This window comes from Pseudorca crassidens, chromosome 3 (assembly GCF_039906515.1).
Source record: "Pseudorca crassidens isolate mPseCra1 chromosome 3, mPseCra1.hap1, whole genome shotgun sequence".
NCBI lineage: Eukaryota > Metazoa > Chordata > Mammalia > Artiodactyla > Delphinidae > Pseudorca > Pseudorca crassidens.
Genome location: NC_090298.1, coordinates 62185683 through 62205213, shown reverse-complemented (window position 1 = coordinate 62205213; position 19531 = coordinate 62185683). Strand labels below are relative to the sequence as shown.

General features: G+C 39.1%; 1 protein-coding gene across 2 annotated transcripts in view; it reads right to left on the bottom strand.

Annotated features, from left to right (window-relative positions):
* Window positions 1-19531, bottom strand: part of SCAMP1 (secretory carrier membrane protein 1) — a 100076-nt gene that overhangs the window by 55852 nt on the left and 24693 nt on the right. For both annotated transcript variants that reach the window (XM_067731067.1, XM_067731065.1), the window contains one exon: window positions 359-457. In XM_067731067.1, the coding sequence (XP_067587168.1) occupies window positions 359-457 (99 nt within the window). The remainder of the gene's footprint in view (window positions 1-358; window positions 458-19531) is intronic.

The window sequence follows — 19531 nt, the reverse complement described above, 5'->3', positions numbered from 1 at the left end:
GCTTTGCTTAGCCATCATAACTCTCTTCCAATAATATCTATTGATATATCATTGTTACTTTAATGGAATTGTGCATTAAAATGTGAGACCAAAAGCAATAAAAATTTCTCTACATAAATTATACACCAAGATGATGAATGAATTCAATAACTGCTAATAATGGAGTAAAACAAATGCTATAAGCTGAAAAAGAGGTATGAGTATTACAGGATTGAGAAGCAAGCTAAACCAGACTCAAAAGTGAGTTAAAAATTAAACAATAAGGAATGCACTATACAAAGAATTATTCTGCTCTGAAAGCAAATGTTATTGATATTGTAATTTCCAATATGCATTTACACATGTAACATGAACTAACCTTTGCAATCTGTGTATAAGCCGGATGTTCCTCTGTTGGTTTCATTATTGCTGGTTGTGTACTGGGTACATTAGGCATTTTCACATTGCCCGGTGGAGGCTAGGAAGATTAAGAAAAGGACAAATTACATAACATAGAAATCCAACTTCAACTTCTTTCAAAAAGTGTAACACTAATAAAAACCAAAGTGGCAAGAACTGCCTCACTTCCTCCCCTGAATTCTCATAATCCAGTGTGCAGTAAAGAGCTAGTGAAGCTCTTCATCTCCATTTTCTCAAGCTCACTCACTTCTTAACTCTTCAATGTGGCTGCTACCTCTGACACGACACTGTTAGCACTCTCCTCCAGAACACTATGCATTCAAGACAAAACAAAACGAAAACAAAAAACCTTCAAGTATGTTTTTTTAGTAAAATACAGATAGCACCAAACTGAAGAATTTACACCAAGGTTAACTGTCAACTAGGCTGTCAACTCTTCCCACCTAACAAAGCTATGTGCCAGTGCCCTTAAAAAGTAAATAGGAGAGGTCCTGGCAGAACCCCACTAATACTCCTCGAAAAGAATAAGAGGGGAGACATTAGGGAGATGGAAAATAAACTGCACAACCTCCACTTTGCCAGTGACGATCAACAGTACGTGAAAGTAGCTGCAAGTTCAAAAAGTAGGTAGATATCTACAAATCCATCAAAGGGGAATTGGTTAAATTACTATATATATATATATACAATGCAGTCGTCAAAAGGAATTAGTTAGTTCTACAGGAGGATGCCCTTTTAAATACTAAATGAAATAAAGCCAACTACAGAACAGCATGCATATGACCAAATTTTTTTCTTTTATGAACACACATTTGTATATGTCCAGAAAAATCTCTGGGATGTCTTAGCAAACTATCAAAGGGATTTGCACCTTTTGCTTTATACACTTCTCTATTAATTCCCTTCTCTCCCCATTATACTATTTTTTTCAGTTAGAAAATAATTTTAAGCATTCTTTAAAATGGCCATAAGAAAAATAGGACAAGAAGAAAGGGAAAGGAAAAGAAAAGAAAAAAAAAGAGAGAGAAAACATACAAGCAAGCAGCTGCAAAGGGAAGTTCAAAGATCAGAAGAACTATTAAAGTCAGAAGACACCACCAATGCAGCTTGATTTTATTCTGACACAGCAAACAGCAGCCCTGAAAAGGAAGCCAGACACAACCAAAGATAGAAATGGAGTACAGCTGATTCTAAAATTCATATGGAAATGCCAAGAGCTAAGAATAGGTCAAACAATTCTCAAGAAGAGTAAGGTAGGCAAACCTATAATATCAAGACTTAATATAGTAATAAACAGTGTGGTACAGATGCCAAAGATAAGAAATATACCAATAAACAGTAGGGAAACAGAAACAAACCCCCCAAAACTTGATACCCAACAGAGGTCCACCACAAAACAGTGGAGAAATAATGTATTAGTCAATAAATGGTTCTGAGATAACTGGTTAACCAGATGGAACAATTAAACTAGATTTCCTACTTGACATTACATACAAAAATAAATTCCAGGTGGATGAATGACTTAAAAGTGAAAAAGCAAACTTTAAGCACTTTTAGGAAAAAAATATACATGAATATTTTCGTGAACTCAGGGTACATAAGAGCTTCTCAAATATAAGCTATAGACATCTTTGTGTATCCTATCTATGATGTATCCCAAGTACCTAAAACGGTGCCTGGAACACAGTAAATGATCAATAAGTATTTGTAAAATTAAGGTTAGCAAGCACATAAACCATAAAGTTAAGATTGTTATTAAATTTCAGTATAGTTGAATCTGTCAAAGTGAAAAGTCAAATAACAGACTAGGAAAAATTGGTTATAATAGCTTTAACAAAAAGTATTGCTTCTCAGAATACAGGAAGAACTGTTACAAATCCATAAAAATACAAACTACTAATAGGAAAATGGGCAAAATATCTGAACAGGCAAAACAAAGAAGAGAAAACAGGAATGGCCAATAAACATAGGAACTAATGGTTCAACCTCACTAGTAATCAAGAAATATAAAAAAACAGTGACATATCACTCATATCACTCATCACTGTATATACACAATGATGATGTATATAAAAATTAAAGCATATGATCAAGACAGTTTTTCAAATCAGTGGGAAAAGAAAAGATATCAATAAATGGTGCTGGGACAATTATTTAAACGTTTGGGATAAAAAAAAATCAGATCCCATATCTTAACAATTTATTTGGAATAAATTCCAAATGGATTAAAGTTCAATGCAAAAAGAAAAAAACAAGGAAACTATAAAGATATTAGAAATAATACAGTACATAGAATATAGATGACTGGACTTCCCTGGTGGGGCAGTGGTTAAGAATCCGCCTGCCAATGCAGGGGACACGGGTTTGAACCCTGGTCCAGGAAGATCCCACATGCCGCGGAGCAACTAAGCCCGTGTGCCACAACTACTGAGCACTCTAGAGCCTGTGAACCACAACTACTGAGCCCACATGCCACAACTACTGAAGCCTGTGTGCCTAGAGCCCGTGCTCCGCAACAAGAGAAGCCACCTCAATGAGAAGTCCGTGCACCGCAACAAAGAGTAGCCCCCGCTCACCGCAACTAGAAGAAAGCCCACGCACAGCAACGAAGACCCAACGCAGCCAAAAATAAAATTAATTTAAAAATTTATAAAAACAAAAAATATATTCAAAATGTCAACCTCACCAGTAATCAAAGAAATTCAACTTTCACCTAATTTATTTTTTAAATGGTTATTACCATAAGACTACTACCACATTTTGGGAAAGATGTGGTAAAATGGGCATTTCTCACACACTGATAATGGGAATATAAACTAGTTCATATAATAATTCTGGAGCACAATTTGACATCATGTTTAAGAGGCATTTAAGTATTTATACCCTATGACCCATAAATAGCTACTCTTTTCTTTTTTTATAAATATATATATATATATTTTTTTTTTGGCTGCATTGGGTCTTCATTGCTGCGTGCGGGCTTTCTCTAGTTGCAGCAAGCGGGGGCTACTCTTCGTTGCAGTGCACAGGCTTCTCACTGCATTGGCTCCTCTTGTTGTGGAGCACGGGCTCTAGACACGCGGGCTTCAGTAGTTGTGGCACACGGGCTCAGTAGTTGTGGCTCGCGGGCTCTAGAGCGCAGGCTCAGTAGTTGTGGCACATGGGCTTAGTTGCTCTGCAGCATGTGGGATCTTCCCGGACCAGGGCTTGAACCCGTGTCCCCTACATTGGCAGGCGGATTGTTAACCACTGCGCCACCAGGGAAGCCCCATAAATAGCTACTCTTAAAAAATATACAGAAATAATCCAAGGTTTGCACAAATGTGTGTATGCCAAAGTACTCCCTACAGCATTATTTGTAAAAGCAAAAAAAAAGTTAGAAATACCCCCAAATGTCCAACGGTAGATAAAATATAGACAAATTAAATTATGATCCACCCATAGGAGAATATATTATGCAGCTATTTAAAAGTTTTGAAAGAATATGAAATGGAGAAAGCTTGTATCAGTTATAAGTTATGGGACTTCCCTGGTGGTCCAGTGATTAAGAATCCGCCTTCCAATGCAGAGGACGTGGGTTTGATCCCTGGTCGGGGAACTAAGATCCCACATGCCGTGGGGCAACTAAGCCCGCGTGCCGCTACTGAGCATGCGAGTCACACCTAGAGAGCCCACATGCCACAACTACAGAGCCCATGCACTCCGGAGCCCGCGCACCACAACTAGAGAGCCCGCGTGCTGCAACTACTGAGTACAACTACTGAGCCCGCGTGCCACAACTAGAGAGAAGCTGCGCACCACAACAAAAGATCCAGCATGCCACAACCAAGACCCCATGCAGCCAAAAATAAAATACATAAAAAAATTATGTTATTAAACAAAATTGTATATACAGTATAATCCCAATTTTTTATTTTAAAATGTATCAATATGTTAACAGTGATTGTTGCTGAATAGTGGGATGTAAAGCTTTTTCTTGTATTTTTATCTCCACTATAATTTTTATCACCGAAAGAACTGTAAATTCTCTATTCCAATTGCCTGTTCTCCCACTCCAATATTTCATATTAATAGGCAGAAAAACTGAAGCTGATCAATCCTAACTATTCTCCAACTAGAAAATCATGGCCCGAAAGTATCACTCTCTTGGTTTAAATAAGTGGCAACAACAAAACAATGACCGAATAAAATGCCTGGCAAAGTTAGTTGGGCAGCACACTTCAGGAAAAGCACACAGAAATGACTCAAGAATTCACCCAGCTGAAACCATACTATAAATTCTTTACTGCTTTAAGTAACAAATGAAGTATTAAGTATGAAGAATTACCAGATAAGAATGAAGGCTAGTTTAGAGCTAGTATTTGATATATTCGAGGTAATAGTTGCTTGTGGTATAGCAATCATGAGAATTATTGGAGAAGCACAAATCTCTAATACCACTGATATTAACCTGATAGCTGACAATTTCTTCAAATTTGCCAGTGCAAGCGAAATCTCTGTCCAGCTCTGGAACCCAGTATTTTCATCAGCCACAACATCCATGATTAGCCACCTCAAGCCAAGTATAGCTCTTGTCATAATGATTAAAGACCTATTCTAATGATGGCTCCAAATTCTTTTCCAACTTTTCACTTCTGCACATATGAACAAAAAGAAAATTAAAACAATCCACTAAACACTTCCATTTATGGCAACACAGCAGACCACACATCTGTAATGACACCCCTGATACTTAGTACCTAAAAATGCTGAATCAAATTTCATTTAAATAATATTGTAAATACATGACTAAGCTGATAGGAAATCCTGAGAGGGCAGAAAGTAGGAAAAACCACGAATCCGAAGAAGAGCCTTGATGCCATACCACTAACAAAATCACCAGGATTCAATAAGCTGGAGACCAAGCTTGGGAGCCCGTATAAGGTAAAATCAATCTGTGATCACCGCATAAAGCCAGGACTTCCTAAAAAGCAACATTCTCAGTGGATAAGCAGAAAAGCAGCTTCACAGAAAGAAACAGTATGAATACTTGCCTGTCTTGCCCTTGACTCTGGATAGGGAAGGAGAAAAAAAAAAAAAAGAAAGAAAGAAATCTTCCCTGAGAACTCCTAATCATAAACCTACCACCTTGCAGAGTTGGGGCCCGGTTTTACACTACCAATACAGATAAAATATTCCAAGTTGAAATTTTCATTTCCAGATATCCCAGGTTGGTAGTGACCTCAAGTACCTGGCAAAAGTAGAGGAACACACTTTAAAACCAGGCTTCAGGGCTTCCCTGGTGGCGCAGGGGTTAAGAATCCGCCTGCCAATGCAGGGGACATGGGTTCAAGCCCTGGTCCAGGAAGATCCCACAAGCCGCGGAGCAGCTAAGCCCGTGCACCACAACTACTGAGCCTGTGCTCTAGAGCCTGCGGGCCACAGCTACTGAGCCCACGTGCCATAACTACTAAAGCTCGTGCACCTAGAGCCCGTGTTCTGCAACGAGAAGCCACCGCAATGAGAAGCCCGCGCACCGCAACGAAGAGTAGCCCCCGCTCGCCGCAACTCGAGAAAGCCTCCGCACAGCAACAAAGACCCAACGCAGCCAAAAATAATAAATAAAAATTAAAAAACAAAAAAATACCAGGCTTCAAAGAATTTTCACAGCTCAAGTTCCAAGTAACATTGGCTCATGACTTAAACACAGAAGGAAGCAAGCCACCATGAGCAAGGATCCACAGATATACAAACTACAAAGTAAGATCAGAGATACTGGAATTATCAGATGCAAAATATAAAATAGATATGCTTAATAAAGAAATAAAAGAAGGTAATAAACGCATGACTAGGCAACAAGAGACTATAAGAATTGACCAAATATCTTTTAAAATGATACAAATGGAACTTACAGAAATGAAAACTATAATAATTAGAATTATAAATTTAATAGACAAGTGTGAAACAGCAGACTACACAAAGATGAAGAGATAATTAGGGAAACAGAAGTGTGTCTAAAGAAACCACACAGGTTGTAGAGAACGTACCTGAGGACACGGCAGGGAGGGGAGGCTGGGAAGAAGTGAGAGAGTAGTAGTGACATATATACACTACCATGTGTAAAACAGATAGCTAGTGGGAAGCTGCTGCATAGCACAGGGAGATTAGCTCAGTGCTTTGTGAGCCCCTAGAGAGGTGGGATGGGGAGAGCGGGAGGGAGGTTCAGGAAGGAGGGGATATATGTATACATGTGGCTGATTCACTCTGTTGTACAGCAGAGACTAGCGTGACATTGTGGGGCGGTTATAATCCAATAAAGATGTAAAAAACAAAAAAAAAGGAGAAAAAGAAAGAAACTGCACAGAATGTAGCAGAAAGATGAAAAAAAGGAAAGTACGAGAGCTTAAGAGAAATGAGAATAGAGTGAGAAGGTACAATTGAGAGCTCCACAGGAAGCAAACAGAGAATGAGGGAGAGTCAGTGTTCAGAGGGAACGTGAGGACACTGATTCTCAGACTCCAAACTCCAAAACCCAAACCAGATGTTTTAAAAGTTAACACCTAGGCACACTATAGTGAAAGAGCAAATCCTAAGTATGAGAGATCTTAAAGAGAAAGGGGGTGTGACCAAGATGGGAGAGGAGGAAGACCTTCAGCTCACCTCCTCCTACGAGCTTCACCAAAATTACAACTATTTACAGAGCAGCTACTGATGAAACGACCTGAAGACCAGCAAAGAAGATCTTCTGCAACTAAAGATATAAAGAAGGAGGCACAGCAAGACATGGAGCAGGGGCGGATTCGCAGTATAGTCAAGACCCACACCCCTGTGCAGGCAACCCACAAACGGGAGGATAATCACAACGCAGAGGTTCTCCGCAAGGAGTGAGGTGTCCAAGCCCCACCTCAGGCTCCCCACCCTGGGAGTCCTGCACAGGGAGGACGAGCCCCCTAGAACATCTGGCTTTGAAGGCCAACAGGGCTTGCTTTCAGGAGAGGCAGAGCACTGTAGGAAACGGAGACCCCTCTCTCAAAGGGCTCACACGAAATGTCACCTGCTCTGAGACCCAGGGCAAAAGCAGTCATTGAAAGGAGACTGGGTCGACCCACTTACTTCTTGAAGAGCCTCCCAAGAGGGGGAGGAGGCAGCTGGGTCTCACTCTGGGGACATATCAATAGATGCTGGTGGCAGCCGTTTTGGGGAGTTCATTCTGTCACGAGGACACTGGTGCTGGCAAGCACCATTCTGGAATCTTCTCTCTAGCTTATTAGTGCCAGGACCTGGCCCTGCCCACCAGTAGGCCAGCTGCCATGGGACACAGCCCAGACCACCAGAAGGCCCAGAACCATCAACAGACGAATGGATAGAGAAGATGCAGTACATATATAGAATCAAATATTTCTCAGCCATAAAAAAGAATGAAATCTAGCCATTTGTGATATGGATGGACCTAGAGGCTGGCATGCTAAGTGAAGTGAGTCAGACAGAGGAAGACAAATACAGTATGAGTTCATTTATATGTGGAATCTAAAGAACAAAACAAATGAACAAACATAATAAAATAGAAACAGACTCATGAATACAGAGAACAGCAAGTTGCCAGAGGGGAGGGGGGAGGGGGGAAAACAGAAAAAGGTCAGGGAGATTAAGAGGTCCAAACTTCCAGCTACAAAATATATGAGTCAGGGTATGAAATGTACAGTGTGGGAATATAATCAATAACTATGTAATATCTTTACGTGGTGACAGATGGTAACTAGACTTACTGTGGTGATCATTTAATACTGAACCACTATGTTGCATAACAGGAACTAAAATAGTGTTGTAGGTCAATTATACTTCAAAAACAAACACACAGAAAAAGAGATCAAGTTTGTGGTTACCAGAGGCAGGGGGTGGGGGACAGGGAATTGGATCAAAGTAGTCGAAAGGCACAAACTCCCAGCTGTAAGATAAATAAGCACTAGGGCTGTTATGCACAACATGATGAATATAATTAACACTGCTGTCATGCTATATATGAAAGTTGTTGAGAGTAAATCCTAAGAGTTCTCATCACAAGGAAAAAATTTTTTCTATTTCTTTCATTATGTATCTATATGAGATGAATATTCACTAAACTTGATGTGCTAATTGATGCATGATGTAAGTCAATTTTTTTTTTTTTTTTTTTTGGCCACACCGCACGCGGGATCTAAGTTCCCTGACCAGGGATTGAACCTGTGCCCCCTACACTGGAAGTGCAGTGTTCTAACCACTGAACCACCAGGGAATTCCCGTAAGTCAAATTATACTGTACACCTTAAATTTATACAGTGGTGTATGTCAATTATATCTCAATAAAACTGGAAGAAAAAGAAGGAAAAAAAAAAGAAAGACACAATACCTATACAAAGGAATGCCAGTAAGACTGAGAGCTATTTTCTCTACAGCAACAGTGGGATCCCAAGTAGAATGTGCCAAACTGATGAGAGAAACTAACTGTCAATGCCGACCTCTAAATCCAGTGAAATTAGCTTTTGAGAACTAAGGTGAAATAATAAATATTTATAAATATTCAAAGAGTTACTACCAACAGACCCTCACTAAAGGAACTTGTACTTTAGTACCAGAAGAAATATTTGAGATGTAAGAAGTGGTATCTTTCTGCCTCACTGGACACTCCTGAGTATATCATCTTCATTTTACACTCATCAAAACTGCAGACACAGAAGGAAGGTCAACCTATCTGTAGAAAAAAAAGAGTACTCTAGTGCACCTAGATGTACTAGAGTAAGACAGGCTCTTCTCCTGACAATCCTGAAACTGTGTCTGTCACTGCTATGGAAGCCCCTGGGAAAAACTTAAAGTATTGAGAAAAGTACAGAAGGTGCAAAGATGGAGACAGAGAAAAAACTTTAGAGAAGCCAGGAGAATAGGAGAGTGACCTCGGGGGCAGAGCTCTGGCCAGAGCAAGGCTGTACGTCCTTCTCCCATGGCGGATGAAATTTCACAAGTTAGGAATAGACTACATTTCTTAAATCTCTATAAAAGTTATACTTTACATGGTTATAATTATTTATATTTTAACACAAATTACATTACTACGTTTGCCTATCTGTGTGGCTTTGGAGAACTCAACCAGGATCAACAGATTAAAAATTATAGTAAGATATATTTTCACTCAATAGAATTAAGAACATTATAACAATCAAAGAAATACAACTACGGAGAGACTTTTCTGTTATATAGTGAGCTCTCTGCATTGGAAGTTCCAAAGGTGTTTCATTATTAAATAAACGAGCATATAATAGCCCTTCGAGGAATGAGAGGGCCACACGTTGTCTTTCTCATGTATACAACAAATATGTTCTCCTTCCTGGTTTTCTTCCATACTCGAAACACCTATTCAAGAAAATTTCTCCTTGCTTTTTCCGGCTCTTTCTCTTCCATCTGTGAACCCATAATGTTTCTAAGTATACCCAGGTCTAAAGCAATTAACGTGTTCCTAGATCTCCTGCAGCAGAAAGCCCTGGTGCTTACTGAAAATGCAAACTCTACGCCCCACTGTGGACATACTGATTCAAAAACTCAGGGGTTGAAGAGAAGGGGTTTGCATTTTCAAGATGGTCACATTTTAAGTAAGCTCTCCAGGGTGATTCTTATACACCCTGAAATTTGAGAACTCCCCTCTGAGGCAACAAAGTTTACAGTTTCTACAAACCACTGTCTATTCTTTCACCTCATCGAGAGACTGCCAAAAGAAACCTTAAACTTTTTGCAGCTTCCACTGACCTTATCAGTCTCTGACAGAGCAGACAGAACTGATTTTGGCTCTGCCTAACACAGATTCCCTTGTTATTAAGGGTGGTGAAAATTAAACATACTAATGTCAGAATCAGGACAAGTAGAAATAATTTTATCTGAATAGATGACCATTTCAGAACAAGGCTTTTAAAGATTAGAGTAACTGGGGGAGGAGGTAAGTAATAGGAGGAAAGAAGGGCTATCCAAGAATGGGCGTTCGCAAATAGAGAAAGGCACATGAAGGAAGAGAGGTGCAGCCAGACATACTTATTCATACATTCAAACATTCATTGATCAACTGCAATGTGCCACAAACAATTACAGACACTTGGGAGACATTAATGAACACAGCAGGCAAACATCCCTACTCTCACGGAGCTTACAATCTAGCAATGGAAGATAAACAATACATATAATAAATACATTATAGAGTATCTTAGAAGGCAGTAAATTTTATGGAACAAAACGGTAAACAGGTCGTGAGTATAAGCTGAGTAGGGATAATTTTACAAAGGTGGTTAAGAAAGCAAATATTTCAGCAAAAACTTTACGGAAGTGAAGAAGTCAGCTTTGCAGCTATCTGGGGGAAGACCATTGAAGGCAGAAGGAACAGCCAATACAAAGTCAGGAGAATGCCTGGCCTAAGGAAGACCAGGGCGCTGGGAAAGAATACACAAAGAAAGAGTGAGGAGATAAGAGTGAGAGATATTAGAGACCAGATTATACGCTATTTTAAGGACTCTTGGTTTTACTGTGGAAAAAAATCAAAAGCTAGTGAAGAGTTCTAAGCAGGAGACTGAAATGATCAACTTTTTTTTTCAAGGTATCACTCTGGCTACTGAGCTGAAAATAGATTAAAGGTGGAAAGAGAGAGAGTAGTAAGAAACCACCGCTGTAGTAATCCAGGCAAGGGATGATGGCAGCTCAAGCCAAGTGGTGGCTATGGAGATAAGGCATCAGATATGTACGTATCTGTAAGGGAGAGCCAACAGGATTCCCTGACAGAAATGTGATGTGTAAGGAAATGGAAATAATGAAATACCACCAAGGTTTTGGCCTAAACAACTAACAGGATAGAAATAAGAAAGATTGAAAACGGGCAGGTTTCTAAGGAGGGGGCTCAGTTCAGTACTGGACAAGCTGAATTTGCAGTTTCTAAGACATCCAAGGTAGACATATCTAGCAGGCAGCTGAATACATGAGTGTGGTGTTGAGAGCAGAGTTCTGTGCTGGAGATGTAAATTTGGGAGTCATCAGCACGTAGATGATATTTAAAGCTGTAAGACTGGATGAAATAACCATTTGAGTGGCCATGGATAGAGAAGAGAAGCAAAGCCTAACTCCTGGCACACTCCAATACTGGGGCTGAAGGGGCAGGGAAAGGAGAGAAATCAGCAAAGGAGACGGAGAAGGAAAAACTTAAGTGCTCTGAAAGCCACATGAAAAAAGTTTTCTAAGAATGAGATAGTGATCAACTGTCAGTGCTGATAGATGGAGTAAGACTGCAGTTTTACCACTGGATTTAGCAACGTGGAAGTCATTGGCTACCTTGAAGAGTGTGTTTTGGTGGAGTGTTGGGAGCAAAAGACTTACTGAAATATCTTTTAGGAGAACGGGCTGAGGGGAAAGAGAAGTAGAAAGCTCTTCAGAGGAGTTCTGCAGCAACTGGGAGCAGAGAAAGTTTTTCAATGACAGAGATGTGAGAATTAGACTCGAAAGGGAAACAAGGTTAACATAAAGTTTTGTTACAAAGTTACAGTAATCAGGACAGTGTGAGACTGGCATAGGCATAGACACAGATCAACAGAGTGGAATTTAGAGTCCCAAAATACGCCCTTACATTAACCATCAATTGATTTTCATCAAGAGTGCCAAAATAATCCAACGCGGAAGAGGAGTCTTTTCAAAAAATGGTGCTAGAACAAGTGGATATCTACATGCAAAAGAAAGAAGCTGGAAACCTATCTCATACCATTCATGAAAATTAATTCAAAATGGATCATAAACCTAAATGTAAGCACTGAAACTTATACAACTCTTAGAAGAAAACTTTGGAGTAAATCTTTATGACCTTCAGTTAGGCAATGGCTTCTTACATATGACACCAAAAACAGAAGCAACCAAAGAAAAAACAGACAAATGTGACACCAAAATTTAAAACTTCTGTGTGTCAAATAACTCTATCAGGAAAGTGAAAAGACACTCCACAGAATCGGAGAAAATACTTGAACAATGCAAGGGTAAGGCACTGATCCTCCACACAGCTGGAAATCCACGTATAACTTTAGAGCCAGCCCTACATATCCGAGGTTCTGCATCGGGGATTCAATTAACCACTGATTGTGCAGTACTGTACTATGTATTTAGTGAAAGGAATTCACATGTATGTGGACTCCCATTGTTCAAACCTGCGTTGTCCAAGGGTCAACTGTATCTGCAAATCACTTATTTCACAAGCGACCTGTATCTAATATCACGTATTCAATATCAAAAAGAAAATCCAATTTTAAAATGAGCCAAGAATCTGGACACTTCTCCAAAGATAACATACGAATGGCCAATAAGCACATGAAAAAAAAATGTTCAACATCATTAACCATCAGGGAAATGCAAACCAAAACCAACAAGGACAGATCACTACACATCCGCTAAGACGGCTGTAAGCAAAAAGTCAGACAATAACAAATTTGGCAAGGATGTGAAGATATTGGAACCCTTCTACACTGCTGCAGCCACTTTGTTAAACAGCCTGGTAGTTCCTCAAAAAGTTAAACATATTATTACCATATGACCCTACCATTCCACTCCTATGTATATATCCAAGAGAAATGAAAACACATGTCCACACAAAAACTAGTACATAAAGGTTCAGAGCAGCCAAAAGTTGGAAACCATGTAACTGCCCATCAACTGATGAATGCATAAATAAAATGTGGTATAAAAAGCCATAAAAAGGAATGAAGTACTGATATATGCCACAACACAGTTGAACCTTGAAAACATTATGCTAAGTAAAAGGACCAGTTGCACAAGACCACACACTTTACGATTCCATTTATATGAAATGTCCAGAGTAGGCAAATCTGTAGAGACAGAAAGTAAATATACTTGCCTATGGCTGGAGAGGGAGGGGGGAATGTGAAGTAACTGATAAAGGATGCAGGGTTTCTTTCAGGGGTAGAAGATACAAAAATATTCTAAAACTAGAATGTGGTAATGGTTGTACAACTCTATTACTACACTAAAAACATTTAATTGTACACTTTAAATGGGTGTGTGGTATCTTAATTACCTAATAAAGCTGTTAAATGAATAATAAATTTTTGTGATTTTTTTTTTCCTAACATAGAAGCAAACATGTTTTTATGATGATGTGAATGATCCAGTAGAAAGTGATAAAACTAGTGATGTTGGAGAGGAGCAATTCAGCAAAGTTCTTAAGTGAAAGTACATGGAATCTACTGCACAAATAGAGGGAATGGCTTTAGATAGAAGCACAAACAGTTCATCTATAAGTAAAAGGCAGGAAAACAGAACACATGGGTATAAACGCTGGTAGGTAGGTAGACGTGACAGTGGAAGTCTGTGGATGTTCTCTACTGGTTGCTTCAATTTTCTCAGTGAAATAGGAAGTAAGGTCATCAACTGAGAATGAGGATAGGAGGACAGATTTTAAAGATGAGGAGAGAAAAAAGAAAGGTGAGGAGAGAGAAGAAGAGAGTGGACAATTAAATAACTAGGACATTCAGTACAACTTAGAGCTGGTTATGAACTAAAAATGAGGCCATTCAGTATGTTTACATGTGTTTCTCCATATTTAGCTGCAAGGTAAGGGCAGAGAGTATACAGAGTTGTCTTTAACCAGGGATTGGCTTCTAGCCAAAAGACTTATGTCAAAGTAAGGGGGAGGGGGGAAGGCAAGGGAGTTGAGAGTACATGGAGAGTGATTATGACAACTGGATGTGGAATTTAGGCTGAGAGAAGACAGTAAGATGTAGATAAAGGGCAGTGACATAGTAGGATCAACAAACCAGAGGTCCTGGTGGAACTGAAAGATGTGCTGAAATTGAGGAACTAGAAGAGTAACCGAAAAGATACAAGAAGCGGGAGTGAGTGACTTGAGATAACATGGAATGCAAAAATCAATGGAAGAGATGAGGTTAAGGCACTGACAGGCGGGATGTTGGAAAGATCACCACTAAGAATTCAAAATAGGACAGTGGGGACTTCCTTGGCAGTCCAGTGGTTAAAACTCCACGCTTCCACTGCAGGGGACATGGGTTCAACCTCTGGTCGGAGAATTAGGATTCCGCATGCTGCGTGGTGTGGCCAAAAAAAAAAAAAATTATGACATTCAGGAGGAGTTCCCTGGTGACCTAGTGGTTAGGATTCCGGCCTTTCACTGCCATGGCCCAGCTTCAATCCCTGGTCAGGGAACTGAGATCCAGCAAGCCGTACAGTGCGGCCAAAAAAAAGAAATACATAATGGTGGATGGGGATAATAGAGTAGGGAAAAGATGTTTTTAAAAATTAGAAAACAGGAATAGTGTTGGAAAGAGTAATAGTGAACCAAGAACTAAAATTAAGAAATGAAAACAAAGAGAAATAAGGTGTAGTAATTCAGAGATCAGTAGATGACAGCCACAATGAGACCTGGGACCCAATTATAATCTGATGACATGAGATTCAAATGATGACATGGGATTTCTTTTAGACAGGAAGGAGGAAAACCATCTAGAAGCAGCTAGAAACAAAGACAATACCTACCGCAATTTTATGCCCAGTTGTCTGAGAACTGTGAGAGAAAAAGCAGCTAGTTTTGGAGAAGGTTACAGGGGAAGCAGTGTCCTCACAGAAAGGCCAGTTTCCACAGAGCAAAGGATAAAACATTCAGAGAAAAAGATAAAGATAGAGGGGATTTTGATGAAGTTGGACTCTGACTTCCAGAAAGCACAAGTTTCAGGAATTAAGGAAATAGAAGGGTTCAGACTAAGAAACGTGCAGTGCATCATGAGGATTAAAATCCAGGAGATGAGGAGGAGTCTGGGGCTTCTCGTAGAGAATGACATAAACAGGAGTCAAAGGCATAATGAGATTAGTTCTGATAAACTTAGGGCAGTCAAGTGTTGCGGGTAGGGAGGGCTAAGTGTTCTGCAGGCTCCACTTTGGTCCTTTTAAATGGGCATGAAGAGATTTGAAGTTATACAGTCCTAACCCCAATGTGCCATCTTATTCCCAGCATGGCATACAAACCCTAAGGTGAACCTCAATGATTCTACCCTCCTGGTGTTCACGTCTTAATATAATACCCTCTCCTTGAGTGTATGCAGGACCTATGACATGCTTCTAATCGACAGAATTCAGTAACAGTGATGGGATATCATTCCCTTGATTACATTATGTAATATAGGGACTCCATCTTAGTAGCAAAGTGTGAGAGACTCTCTGCAGACTCTCTGAAATAAGTGGTCATGATGTTGAAGCCTGTGTGGCAAGAAACCATGCAGCCTCTAGGAACTGTAGACAGCATCGATGACCTGAAGGTGGCCTCCAGCGGAAAGCTGGCCAAAAGCTGGGGCCCCCAGTCATACAATCACAAGGGTATTAATTCTGGCAACAACCTGAATGAGCTTGGAAACAGATTTTCCCCAGTCAAGCCTCTGGATGAGAATACAGCCCAGATCACAGCTTGATCACAACCTTGTGAAACCCTGAACAAATGACCCAGTTAAGCTGTGCCTGAACCCCTGACCTACAGAAATGATAAAATAATAAATGTGTGCTTTTTCAAGCTGCTAAATTTTTAGTAATTTGTTACACAGCAATAGAAAATGAATATACCTAGTATGAGAGGTTCACCTTGGCCCATTAAAGGAGGGAAGCCAGGCATTATGACCACACACAGTGTCTCTTTACTCCATTCAATGACCAATAAATGCCCTAAGGGAGGTGGTCTCAATGGGGTTGTGGGCTAGAAAGTAGATGACTTTAGCTGGAGCAAATGGCACCTTAGAGGATAAGATTAAACAGATACTCTGGGGAAGAAGTCTATGGAGACTCTCTACTTTCTGCTCAATTTTTCTGTAAACCTCAAACTGCTCTAAAAAATAAAGTCTATAAAAAATTAAAAATAAAAAAAGATAGTCTTAAGTCAAATCATGGAGGCTCCACATGGCACACTACTATGTAGACAATGCATCATCAATGCACACGTTTCTAAGGAGAAAAGACCTAATCTGAACTTTGCCTTAAAAAAAATAATTCTAGTCATAGTGCAAAAAACTGATTTGAAGAAGAGAAACTGGAGACAGGTAAGTAGACAGGTCATTGTATTATCTCACATGAGTACCTGAATTAGGACAGTTTAGTAGGAATGAAAAGGACAGACAGGTAATATCTCCTGGAGGTATAAATGACAGGACGTGGCTACTGATTAGATGTAGGGAAAGAAGCTGTTTGAGCCAAAGACGACTCAGGTACTTCCAGCCAATGACACTAGAAGAACAGAAGGCAATAGTTATCATTAAAATAAGACAAGAAACAAAGAAGACTGGTTTCGGAAGGGACAGATAATGAGCTCCAAGACAGACAAGAAGCAAAGGAGAAAGAAAAAAAGAAATGCGTGCCAAGGGAAAAGAAAGACAGATATTACAGTACAGAAATTGCTTTTGTGGTATTAAAAATAGGCAAGCTACCACGTACTATCCAGTCAGTGCCTGGAGTTAAAGTTTTATCCATTTTCAAAACAAAAGCTGACATCAGAAATTATTTATCTCAACATCTTCCTCTCTGCCTCCACTGTTACACATTGAAGAGAAAAAAAAAAAAAAAAAAAAGATGCCCAGAGACGTTAGATGGCTTGTCTAAAGGTACCAACTAATTAGTGGCAAGGCCTAGATTAGAATCCAGGTCTTATGACTCTAAGTCTATTCCATGTCCTGAATTAACTTAGTCAGAGGCAGTTCTTACTTACATAAATCATTTATCTATGTCCTTTATGGTCAGAAATGACCACTTGAGCATGCCAGTACTTGGAATTTTCTTCTCTTGGTTCTTCTGCAGATCTTGCTGCTTTATATGACAGAAATCATATATGTCAACAACTAGCAGAACAGAAAAGGAACCAAGCAACCTATTCCTGAAGAAAAAAAATATGACAGTAAACTAGGCCCTGAGAAACATCACTAAGGATTTTATCAACAGCACCACACTACCCCACACACACATAGGTCTCCCTATCCCTGTACTTCAACACCCGCCAGAAGACATCCTGTCTGAAGCCGTGAATGCCATCACCAGTGGCTGAAACTAGTGAGAATCAAGCTGCAGTAGGCATTTTAAACTGTTGCCTAATTTAAAAGGAAAATATTCCCCCTAAATACATAACAGTTCTCAAGGATGAGCTAATTCTTCTAGTAATTTATGCATTAAGCCTTAGAGGGCAGGCCAGGGAAGCTACCCACCAAGCTCAACATAATTCCAGTGGTAAAATGCATTTTGAGTTCAAACAGAAAAAAATTATTTCATAACCAAAGACTACCCTCCATTTTATAGCACATCTCAATTCAGACCACCACACTTCGACTGAATAGCCTTCCAGTATACTGCCAACAGACTAAGTCTAAACTACGTGGTGTTTTATGAGGATTCCTTTCTCTGAATTTATAATACAGAATGAATTAATATGTAAATTATTAAAATTATTTAAATATTTAATTGTTACTTTCCTTAAAGTTTCCATTCAAACAGAAAACTAAATATAAAAGGAAACCTAATAAAAAACTTAAAAAGACAGGAACTTTCTAAAATCTTAAGGTTATATGCTCATTCTGCTGAAGGATCTTCCTACTTGACCTCAAGTAGCTCACCACACCCTTCTGCAACAACCTAGAAGCTTCATTTTCACAAATACTTTTCTAAGAAAAATATGGATAACAACAATCAACTAAAATAGTATCTGGACTGAGTTCTGACATATCACTTACATCAATTATCCAAGTACGTCTGCTCTTAGAAAATAGTCACAGCTGCAAAACCCAGTGGGGGGGGGGGAGTGGTGGGACAAATTTCTAAAATCATACATATATGAAACAAAAGAATTTTGAATTTTTAAATTATTGCATCTGTATTTTCCATCATGTAAAAAGTTCGGTGGAAAATGCCTAAGTGCTCTTGTAACAATATTTTTCCTGGTTCTGACACTATCTTACTCATCAAATCTAAGAGAAGTGTTTCGTTGTAAGCTGGCTTTTCATTATTGCCTACCTACTCTCTTTCAGAAAACCTTTCCTTGACTGTAAAGTCTCAATATTTAGAACCATAATTTACATTTTTGTTTTATCCTTCCTGGATATATCTAATTCGTGTAATTTTTTAAAATCCCAATTACGTGAGAAATTTTCCATAGACCGGGACATTATCTTCTATTTCTTAGGCATCTGTCTCTAAAGACAGCACTAACAAAATGGAAAAGGCAAAAGCTTTACAGAAAAATGATGAGTTACATAAACCAGTTCTGCCACTTACTAGCTGGATGACTTGTGTCTAAGATTCTTTATCGGTAAAAGGAAACAAAAAATATCCATTTTGAACGCTGTTATAAGAATTCGATAAGATAATACAGGTAAAGCACACGGCACAGAGTAGACAACTTGTTGAAGAACATTACTACTTCTAAAAAGAATAATCTAAAGCTGCTACTGTAAAAAGGTGAAACATTTTTTGCTAGTAAAATCTTCCAAAAAATTATATAAAAACCTCCCTTTATTCCTTACCAACAATTTAACAGTCTTGTTCCCATCTCCACCCCCCCAGAAATTATCAAACTACATATAGTGGAATAAAATACACCGGGCTTTTCTTTTTCTCCCTTTCAACTCCTACCAAGTTGCAATCTCATACATTTTCACAGTTCACTATAAGGTTGACCCATACGACACTGCCATCTTTACATGTCAAAACTGGTCAACTTATTGGTCATTTCACAGGGTTCAATCTGAAACTGACATGCTCAAAGAACACTTGATGATCCCAGCCTGGGTTGCAGCTGCTACACATAAACAGAGGCTGTTAAAATAAATGAGGGCTTTGAAATAAAGTGAAATTTTAAAGTTCACTCTTATTTTAGTGCTTTTACTTTGTACAAAGCTCTTCTTAAAACTGAAAAGTTAATACATTTTGAAGAAATTTCCAAGCAAAAGCCTACACGATCTTCTAGAATTATTTTCTAGACTATGAAAAACATGCATCAGGAAGAGATGATCAAGTAAGGATCCTTATAATGACATGTAAATCCAAGCACGTAACTGAAGAACTTTAATATCTTTAAGAGGATGACTAACAGTTCAAGAGCCAACTGTGTTCAAAA